At 49.1% G+C, this 10,794-nt stretch overlaps 1 protein-coding gene across 1 annotated transcript in view; it reads right to left on the minus strand.

The window, feature by feature from the left end:
- Positions 1–1,600: 1,600 nt before the first annotated feature.
- The window catches only part of LOC121845851 (cilia- and flagella-associated protein 47-like), a 20,995-nt gene continuing 11,801 nt past the window's right edge, over positions 1,601–10,794 (minus strand). The window contains exons 8-10 of the mRNA XM_042317985.1: positions 3,566–3,722; positions 1,838–1,920; positions 1,601–1,696 (exon numbers count right to left, since the gene is read on the minus strand). Of these exons, the coding sequence (XP_042173919.1) occupies positions 1,601–1,696; positions 1,838–1,920; positions 3,566–3,722 (336 nt within the window). The remainder of the gene's footprint in view (positions 1,697–1,837; positions 1,921–3,565; positions 3,723–10,794) is intronic.

Raw genomic sequence — 10,794 nt, forward strand, 5'->3', positions numbered from 1 at the left:
GTGTGTGTTGTCAGGAGATTAGACACATCCTACAAGGAGAATGATGAGGTGTGTTGTCAGGAGACTAGACACATCCTACAAGGAGAATGATGATGTGTGTGTTGTCAGGAGACTAGACACATCCTACAAGGAGAATGATGATGTGTGTGTTGTCAGGAGACTAGACACATCCTACAAGGAGAATGATGATGTGTGTGTTGTCAGGAGACTAGACACATCCTACAAGGAGAATGATGATGTGTGTGTTGTCAGGAGACTAGACACATCCTACAAGGAGAATGATGATGTGTGTGTTGTCAGGAGATTATTATGACGATTATGAACAAGTGGACTTCACTTAACCAGAGTTAGCATTTTATGCTAACGAACACTGTGAACATTGTCAGCTGACTAAGTTACCTTGGATATGCTCTGTTGAGACAGAAATGATGCATTACAATTAGCTACATAATCACATCACACACTCTCAGGGTACAGGCCCACACACTCTCAGGGTACAGGCCCACACACTCTCAGGGTACAGGCCCACACACTCTCAGGGTACAGGCCCACACACTCTCAGGGTACAGGCCCACACACTCTCAGGGTACAGGCCCACACACTCTCAGGGTACAGGCCCACACACTCTCAGGGTACAGGCCCACACACTCTCAGGGTACAGGCCCACACACTCTCAGGGTACAGGCCCACACACTCTCAGGGTACAGGCCCACACACTCTCAGGGTACAGGCCCACACACTCTCAGGGTACAGGCCCACACACTCTCAGGGTACAGGCCCACACACTCTCAGGGTACAGGCCCACACACGACAACACACACTCTCAGGGTACAGGCCCACACACGACAACACACACTCTCAGGGTACAGGCCCACACACGACAACACACACAATGACGTGCAACACACACTCACTTCAAACCTAATTTCCAGTGAAGTTGATGTGATCTCACCTGAGGAGGGGCGCTGATGAGAGTTGTGTCTGTGTTGCTGACGGAGGAGGGGCCCTGATGAGAGTTGTGTCTGTGTTGCTGATGGAGGAGGGGCCCTGATGAGAGGTGTGTCTGTGTTGCTGACGGAGGAGGGGCCCTGATGAGAGTTGTGTATGTGTTGCTGACGGAGGAGGGGCCCTGATGAGAGTTGTGTCTGTGTTGCTGACGGAGGAGGGGGCCCTGATGAGAGTTGTGTCTGTGTTGCTGATGGAGGAGGGGGCCCTGATGAGAGTTGTGTCTGTGTTGCTGACGGAGGAGGGGGCCCTGATGAAGGTTGTGTCTGTGTTGCTGACGGAGGAGCCAGGAACACATCCCGTCAACAGCACCTCCACTCTCTCCTCCACTCGACCGCGAGCCTCACATTCTATCACCGCTGGATAAGAGGGTTCAGGAGGGGCCTCTGGGATGCCATGGATGGGGTAGACCCAGGAGACCAAACGCACCCGGTCCTTCTCTACCTCCACACACCTGTACACAGAGAAACACCTGTTACACACACACACACACACACACACACACACACACACACACACACACACACACTGTACTGACTTGTCCCTCTGGGCCGTGGTGAGTGGTGAGTCCAGGCGGGGAGGTTGAAGAGGGGCTCTAGCTGAACCAGGAGCCAGGCCTGGTGCAGTTGCATGGAGTCAGGGGCAAACACCACAGGAATGTCCACACTGGCCCCCGCAGACACACGCACACCTGGAGCCAACATGGTGGACAGGAGGGACAAGCTTTACTAGTGTATCTAACATGTTGGCTGAAACTCAGGCTAACACCGTGGAGAACAGAGGAACTATGCCTTTCAAGTAAGGCTTGACAGAGAGATGTGTAAGAACTGACCTTGTGTCTGTTTGAGGGGATGCAGAACACTTTCCTGTCACAGATGAAGGACTGGCTTGATCTCTTCTGACCGGGCTCTTCGTCTGATAGGAGAATGAACCATTACTACCATCATGTCTCTACTAGGACTGTTTCCCTGTGTGTCTGGGGTAGGACTATGTCTGTACATGCATACTGTATATGTGTGTGTGTGTCCAGTGTGTGTCCAGTGTGTGTGTCCAGTGTGTGTCCAGTATGTATCCAGTGTGTATCCAGTGTGTGTCCAGTATGTGTCCAGTGTGTGTCCAGTGTGTGTGTCCAGTGTGTGTCCAGTGTGTGTCCAGTGTGTGTGTCCAGTGTGTGTCCAGTGTGTGTGTCCAGTGTGTGTGTCCAGTGTGTGTCCAGTGTGTGTCCAGTGTGTGTGTCCAGTGTGTGTGTCCAGTGTGTGTCCAGTGTGTGTGTCCAGTGTGTGTCCAGTGTGTGTGTCCAGTGTGTGTGTCCAGTGTGTGTCCAGTGTGTGTGTCCAGTGTGTGTTCAGTGTGTGTCCAGTGTGTGTCCAGTGTGTGTCCAGTGTGTGTGTGTCCAGTGTGTGTCCAGTGTGTGTGTCCAGTGTGTGTGTCCAGTGTGTATGTCCAGTGTGTGTCCAGTGTGTATGTCCAGTGTGTGTCCAGTGTGTGTCCAGTGTGTGTGTCCAGTGTGTATGTCCAGTGTGTGTCCAGTGTGTGTGTCCAGTGTGTGTGTCCAGTGTGTGTGTCCAGTATGTGTGTCCAGTGTGTATGTCCATCGTGTGTCCAGTGTGTGCCCAGTGTGTTTCCAGTGTGTGTCCAGTGTGTGTGTCCAGTGTGTATGTCCAGTGTGTGTGTCCAGTGTGTGTCCAGTGTGTGTTCAGTGTGTGTGTCCAGTGTGTGTCCAGTGTGTGTCCAGTGTGTATGTCCAGTGTGTGTCCAGTGTGTGTCCAGTGTGTGTGTCCAGTGTGTATGTCCAGTGTGTGTCCAGTGTGTGTCCAGTGTGTGTGTCCAGTGTGTGTCCGGTATGTGTCCAGTGTGTATGTCCAGTGTGTGTCCAGTGTGTGTCCAGTGTGTGTGTCCAGTCTGTGTCCAGTGTGTGTCCAGTGTGTGTCCAGTGTGTGTCCAGTGTGTATGTCCAGTGTGTGTCCAGTGTGTGTCCAGTGTGTGTGTCCAGTGTGTGTCCAGTCTGTGTCCAGTGTGTCCAGTGTGTGTCCAGTGTGTGTCCAGTGTGTCCAGTGTGTCCAGTCTGTGTCCAGTGTGTTCAGTCTGTGTCCAGTGTGTGTCCAGTGTGTATGTCCAGTGTGTGTCCAGTGTGTGTCCAGTGTGTGTGTCCAGTGTGTGTCCAGTGTGTGTCCAGTGTGTATGTCCAGTGTGTGTCCAGTGTGTGTCCAGTGTGTGTGTGTCCAGTGTGTGTCCAGTCTGTGTCCAGTGTGTCCAGTGTGTGTCCAGTGTGTCCAGTCTGTGTCCAGTGTGTGTCCAGTGTGTCCAGTGTGTCCAGTCTGTGTCCAGTGTGTTCAGTCTGTGTCCAGTCTGTGTCCAGTGTGTGTGTCCAGTGTGTGTCCAGTGTGTCCAGTGTGTGTGTCCAGTGTGTGTCCAGTGTGTCCAGTGTGTGTCCAGTGTGTGTCCAGTGTGTCCAGTCTGTGTCCAGTCTGTGTCCAGTGTGTGTGTCCAGTGTGTGTCCAGTGTGTCCAGTGTGTATGTCCAGTGTGTGTCCAGTGTGTGTCCAGTGTGTGTGTTTGACCTGTGAGTCTGAGGTGCAGCAGGGCTGGGTGTTCAGTAGGGTTCCTGAAGGGGAGGATGATGGAGGAATGAGATCCCACAGGGGAGGCTACAGACAGAGGCTCCATCCTCCCAGGGGTCAGGCCTTCACCACACAGCTGGAAGCTCCAGTGTTCTAACTGGGAGGACAACAACAACTAAATCATTGTCAGCTGACAGATGGAGGAATTACATTTTGGTTAGTTACGTGTGGAAATAGCAGAGAATTCAGAACCATGGATAGTGGAAAAATGTCATTGATTTTGATGAATCTTTGCAATCATCAACAATCATTGTTTCCACCATTGTACTGTGAGTCCATCCTTATCCAACTGCTGTATCAGACAGTCCTTATTCACTTCCTACCTCTTCCACTCTCTCTCTCCAACCCTTCCCCTCTTTCCCTTACGCTCCAACCCTTCCTACCTCTTCCCCTTACCCTCCAACCCTTCCCCTCTTTCCCTTACCCTCCAACCCTTCCTACCTCTTCCCCTTACCCTCCAACCCTTCCTACCTCTTCCCCTCTCTCTCCAACCCTTCCTACCTCTTCCCTTACCCTCCAACCCTTCCTACCTCTTCCCTTACCCTACAACCCTTCCTACCTCTTCCCCTTACCCTCCAACCCTTCCTACCTCTTCCCCTTACCCTCCAACCCTTCCTACCTCTTCCCCTTACCCTCCAACCCTTCCCCTCTTTCCCTTACCCTCCAACCCTTCCTACCTCTTCCCCTTACCCTCCAACCCTTCCTACCTCTTCCCCTCTCTCTCCAACCCTTCCTACCTCTTCCCCTTACCCTCCAACCCTTCCTACCTCTTCCCCTTACCCTACAACCCTTCCTACCTCTTCCCTTACCCTCCAACCCTTCCTACCTCTTCCCCTTACCCTCCAACCCTTCCTACCTCTTCCCCTTACCCTCCAACCCTTCCCCTCTTTCCCTTACCCTCCAACCCTTCCTACCTCTTCCCCTTACCCTCCAACCCTTCCTACCTCTTCCCCTTACCCTCCAACCCTTCCCCTCTTTCCCTTCCCCTCCAACCCTTCCTACCTCTTCCCCTTAACCTCCAACCCTTCCTACCTCTTCCCCTTACCCTCCAACCCTTCCTACCTCTTCCCCTTACCCTCCAACCCTTCCTACCTCTTCCCCTTACCCTCCAACCCTTCCTACCTCTTCCCCTTACCCTCCAACCCTTCCTACCTCTTCTCCTCTCTCTCCAACCCTTCCTACCTCTTCCCCTTACCCCCAACCCTTCCTACCTCTTCCCCTTACCCCCAACCCTTCCTACCTCTTCCCCTTACCCTCCAACCCTTTCTACCTCTTTCCCACACTTTCCCACTACACTGTTTATACCTATCCAGACCCTTCATATCTACCACTACCCTGTTTATCCAGACCCTTCAGATCTACCACTACCCTGTTTATCCAGACCCTTCAGATCTACCACTACACTGTTTATACCTATCCAGACCCTTCAGATCTACCACTACACTGTTTATACCTATCCAGACCCTTCAGATCTACCACTACACTGTTTATACCTATCCAGACCCTTCATATCTACCACTACACTGTTTATACCTATCCAGACCTTTCAGATCTACCACTACTGTTTATACCTATCCAGACCCTTCAGATCCACTACTACACTGTTATACCTATCCAGACCTTTCAGATCTACCACTACTGTTTATACCTATCCAGACCTTTCAGATCTACCACTACACTGTTTATACCTATCCAGACCCTTCAGATCCACTACTACACTGTTATACCTATCCAGACCCTTCAGATCCACTACTACACTGTTATACCTATCCAGACAGGTTAGACAGGTGATTTAGGGTTAAACAGGTGGTTTGGGGTTAGACAGGTGGTTTAGGGTTAGACAGGTGGTTCAGGGTTAGACAGGTGGTTTAGGGTTAGACAGGTGGTTTAGGGTTAGACAGGTAATTTAGGGTTAGACAGATGGTTTAGGGTTAGACAGGTGGTTTAGAGTTAGACAGGTGGTTTAGGGTTAGACAGATGATTTTGGGTTAGACAGGTGGTTTAGGGTTAGACAGGTGGTTTAGGGTTAGACAGGTGATTTAGGGTTAGACAGGTGATTTAGGGTTAGACAGGTGGTTTAGGGTTAGACAGATGGTTTAGGGTTAGACAGGTAATTTAGGGTTAGGCAGATGGTTTAGGGTTAGACAGGTGGTTTAGAGTTAGACAGGTGGTTTAGGGTTAGACTTGTGATTTAGGGTTAGACAAGTGGTTTAGAGTTAGACAGGTGGTTTAGAGTTAGACAGGTGGTGTAGGGTTAGACAGGTGGTTTAGGGTTAGACAGGTGATTTAGGGTTAGACAGGTGGTTTAGGGTTAGACAGGTGGTTTAGGGTTAGACAGATGATTTAGGGTTAGACAGGTGGTTTATAGTTAGACAGGTGGTGTAGGGTTAGACAGGTGGTTTAGGGTTAGACAGGTGGTTTAGGGTTAGACAGGTGGTTTAGGGTTAGACAGTTGGTTTAGGGTTAGACAGGTGGTTTAGGGTTAGACAGGTGGTTTAGGGTTAGACAGATGATTTAGGGTTAGACAGGTGGTTTAGAGTTAGACAGGTGGTTTAGGGTTAGACAGGTGGTTTAGAGTTAGACAGGTGGTTTATAGTTAGACAGGTGGTGTAGGGTTAGACAGGTGGTTTGGGGTTAGACAGGTGGTTTAGGGTTAGAAAGGTGGTTTAGGGTTAGACAGATGGTTTAGGGTTAGACAGATGGTTTAGAGTTAGACAGGTGGTTTGGGGTTAGACAGGTGGTTTGGGGTTAGACAGGTGGTTTAGGGTTAAGACAGATGATTTAGGGTTAGACAGGTGATTTAGGGTTAGACAGGTGGTTTAGGGTTAGACAGGTGGTTTAGGGTTAGACAGATGATTTAGGGTTAGACAGGTGGTTTAGAGTTAGACAGGTGGTTTAGGGTTAGACAGGTGGTTTAGGGTTAGACAGGTGGTTTAGGGTTAGACAGGTGGTTTAGGGTTAGACAGGTGGTTTAGGGTTAGACAGGTGGTTTGGGGTTAGACAGGTGGTTTGGGGTTAGACAGGTGGTTTAGGGTTAGACAGGTGGTTTAGGGTTAGACAGGTGGTTTAGGATTTGACAGATGGTTTAGGGTTAGACAGATGGTTTGGGGTTAGACAGGTGGTTTAGGGTTAGACCGGTGGTTTAGGGTTAGACAGATGGTTTAGGGTTAGACAGGTGGTTTAGGGTTAGACAGGTGGTTTAGGGTTAGACAGGTGATTTAGGGTTAGACAGGTGATTTAGGGTTAGACAGGTGGTTTAGGGTTAGACAGATGGTTTAGGGTTAGACAGGTAATTTAGGGTTAGGCAGATGGTTTAGGGTTAGACAGGTGGTTTAGAGTTAGACAGGTGGTTTAGGGTTAGACATGTGATTTAGGGTTAGACAGGTGGTTTAGGGTTAGACAGGTGGTTTAGGGTTAGACAGATGATTTAGGGTTAGACAAGTGGTTTAGAGTTAGACAGGTGGTTTAGAGTTAGACAGGTGGTGTAGGGTTAGACAGGTGGTTTAGGGTTAGACAGGTGATTTAGGGTTAGACAGGTGGTTTAGGGTTAGACAGGTGGTTTAGGGTTAGACAGATGATTTAGGGTTAGACAGGTGGTTTAGAGTTAGACAGGTGGTTTAGGGTTAGACAGGTGGTTTAGAGATAGACAGGTGGTTTATAGTTAGACAGGTGGTGTAGGGTTAGACAGGTGGTTTAGGGTTAGACAGGTGGTGTAGGGTTAGACAGGTGGTTTATAGTTAGACAGGTGGTGTAGGGTTAGACAGGTGGTTTAGGGTTAGACAGGTGATTTAGGGTTAGACAGGTGGTTTAGGGTTAGACAGGTGGTTTAGGGTTAGACAGATGATTTAGGGTTAGACAGGTGGTTTAGAGTTAGACAGGTGGTTTAGGGTTAGACAGGTGGTTTAGAGATAGACAGGTGGTTTATAGTTAGACAGGTGGTGTAGGGTTAGACAGGTGGTCTAGGGTTAGACAGGTGGTGTAGGGTTAGACAGGTGGTTTGGGTTTAGACAGGTGGTTTAGGGTTAGAAAGGTGGTTTAGGGTTAGACAGATGGTTTAGGGTTAGACAGATGGTTTAGAGTTAGACAGGTGGTTTGGGGTTAGACAGGTGGTTTGGGGTTAGACAGATGATTTAGGGTTAGACAGGTGGTTTAGAGTTAGACAGGTGGTTTAGGGTTAGACAGGTGGTTTAGGGTTAGACAGGTGGTTTAGGGTTAGACAGTTGGTTTAGGGTTAGACAGGTGGTTTAGGGTTAGACAGGTGGTTTAGGGTTAGACAGATGGTTTAGAGTTAGACAGGTGGTTTGGGGTTAGACAGGTGGTTTGGGGTTAGACAGGTGGTTTAGGTTAGACAGGTGGTTTAGGGTTAGACAGGTGGTTTAGGATTTGACAGATGGTTTGGGGTTAGACAGGTGGTTTGGGGTTAGACAGGTGGTTTAGGGTTAGACCGGTGGTTTAGGGTTAGACAGATGGTTTAGGGTTAGACAGGTGGTTTAGGGTTAGACAGGTGGTTTAGGGTTAGACAGGTGGTTTAGGGTTAGACAGATGGTTTAGAGTTAGACAGGTGGTTTAGGGTTAGACAGGTGGTTTGGGGTTAGACAGGTGGTTTGGGGTTAGACAGGTGGTTTAGGGTTAGACAGGTGGTCTAGGGTTAGACAGGTGGTTTAGGGTTAGACAGGTGGTTTGGGTTTAGACAGGTGGTTTAGGGTTAGACAGGTGGTTTATGGTTAGACAGATGGTTTAGGGTTAGACAGATGGTTTAAAGTTAGACAGGTGGTCTAGGGTTAGACAGTTGGTTTAGGGTTAGACAGGTGGTTTAGGGTTAGACAGGTGGTTTAGGGTTAGACAGATGGTTTAGAGTTAGACAGGTGGTTTGGGGTTAGACAGGTGGTTTGGGGTTAGACAGGTGGTTTAGGGTTAGACAGGTGGTTTAGGGTTAGACAGGTGGTTTAGGATTTGACAGATGGTTTGGGGTTAGACAGGTGGTTTGGGGTTAGACAGGTGGTTTAGGGTTAGACCGGTGGTTTAGGGTTAGACAGATGGTTTAGGGTTAGACAGGTGGTTTAGGGTTAGACAGGTGGTTTAGGGTTAGACAGGTGGTTTAGGGTTAGACAGGTGGTTTAGACTTAGACAGGTGGTTTAGGGTTAGACAGGTGGTTTAGACTTAGACAGGTGGTTTGGGGTTAGACAGGTGGTTTGGGGTTAGACAGGTGGTTTAGGGTTAGACAGGTGGTTTAGGGTTAGACAGGTGGTTTAGGATTAGACAGATGGTTTGGGGTTAGACAGGTCATTTGGGGTTAGACAGGTGGTTTGGGGTTAGACAGGTGGTCTAGGGTTAGACAGGTGGTTTAGGGTTAGACAGGTGGTTTGGGTTTAGACAGGTGGTTTAGGGTTAGACAGGTGGTTTATGGTTAGACAGATGGTTTAGGGTTAGACAGATGGTTTAAAGTTAGACAGGTGGTCTAGGGTTAGACAGGTGGTTTAAGGTTAGACAGGTGGCTTAGGGTTAGACAGATTGTTTGGGGTTAGACAGGTGGTTTGGGGTTAGACAGGTGGTTTAGGGAAAGACAGGTGGTTTAGGGTTAGACAGGTGGTTTGGGGTTAGACAGGTGGTTTGGGGTTAGACAGGTGGTTTAGGGTTAGACAGGTGGTTTAGGGTTAGACAGGTGGTTTAGGGTTAGACAGGTGGTTTAGAGTTAGACAGGTGGTTTGGGGTTAGACAGGTGGTTTAGGGTTAGACAGGTGGTTTAGGGTTAGACAGGTGGTTCAGGGTTAGACAGGTGGTTTAGGGTTAGACAGGTGGTTCAGGGTTAGACAGGTGGTTTAGGGTTAGACAGTTGGTTTAGGGTTAGACAGGTGGTTTAGGGTTAGACAGGTGGTTTAGGGTTAGACAGGTGGTTTGGGGTTAGACAGGTGGTTTGGGGTTAGACAGGTGGTTTAGGGTTAGACAGGTGGTTTAGGGTTAGACAGGTGGTTTGGGGTTAGACAGGTGGTTTGGGGTTAGACAGGTGGTTTGGGGTTAGACAGGTGGTTTAGGGTTAGACAGGTGGTTTAGGGTTAAACAGGTGGTTTAGGGTTAGACAGGTGGTTTAGGGTTAGACAGGTGGTTTAGGGTTAGACAGGTGGTTTGTAGTTAGACAGGTGGTTTAGGGTTAGACAGGTGGTTTAGGGTTAGACAGGTGATTTAGGGTTAGACAGATGGTTTAGGGTTAGACAGGTGGTTTGGGGTTAGACAGGTGGTTTAGGGTTAGACAGGTGGTTTAGGGTTAGACAGGTGGTTTGGGGTTAGACAGGTGGTTTAGGGTTAGACAGGTGGTTTGGGGTTAGACAGGTGGTTTAGGGTTAAACAGGTGGTTTAGGGTTAGACAGGTGGTTTAGGGTTAGACAGGTGGTTTAGGGTTAGACAGGTGGTTTAGGGTTAGACAGGTGGTTTGGGGTTAGACAGGTGGTTTAGGGTTAGACAGGTGGTTTGGGGTTAGACAGGTGGTTCAGGGTTAGACAGGTGGTTTAGGGTTAGACAGTTGGTTTAGGGTTAGACAGGTGGTTTAGGGTTAGACAGGTGGTTTAGGGTTAGACAGGTGGTTTGGGGTTAGACAGGTGGTTTGGGGTTAGACAGGTGGTTTAGGGTTAGACAGGTGGTTTAGGGTTAGACAGGTGGTTTGGGGTTAGACAGGTGGTTTGGGGTTAGACAGGTGGTTTGGGGTTAGACAGGTGGTTTAGGGTTAGACAGGTGGTTTAGGGTTAAACAGGTGGTTTAGGGTTAGACAGGTGGTTTAGGGTTAGACAGGTGGTTTAGGGTTAGACAGGTGGTTTGTAGTTAGACAGGTGGTTTAGGGTTAGACAGGTGGTTTAGGGTTAGACAGGTGGTTTAGGGTTAGACAGGTGGTTTAGGGTTAGACAGGTGGTTTAGGGTTAGACAGGTGGTTTGGGGTTAGACAGGTGGTTTAGGGTTAGACAGGTGGTTTGGGGTTAGACAGGTGGTTTAGGGTTAAACAGGTGGTTTAGGGTTAGACAGGTGGTTTGGGGTTAGACAGGTGGTTTAGGGTTAGACAGGTGGTTTAGGGTTAGACAGGTGGTTTGGGGTTAGACAGGTGGTTTAGGGTTAGACAGGTGGTTTGGGGTTAGACAGGTGCTTTAGGGTTAAACAGGTGGTTTAGGGTTAGACAGGTGGT

Source organism: Oncorhynchus tshawytscha, unplaced genomic scaffold (assembly GCF_018296145.1).
Source record: "Oncorhynchus tshawytscha isolate Ot180627B unplaced genomic scaffold, Otsh_v2.0 Un_contig_4972_pilon_pilon, whole genome shotgun sequence".
Lineage (NCBI taxonomy): Eukaryota > Metazoa > Chordata > Actinopteri > Salmoniformes > Salmonidae > Oncorhynchus > Oncorhynchus tshawytscha.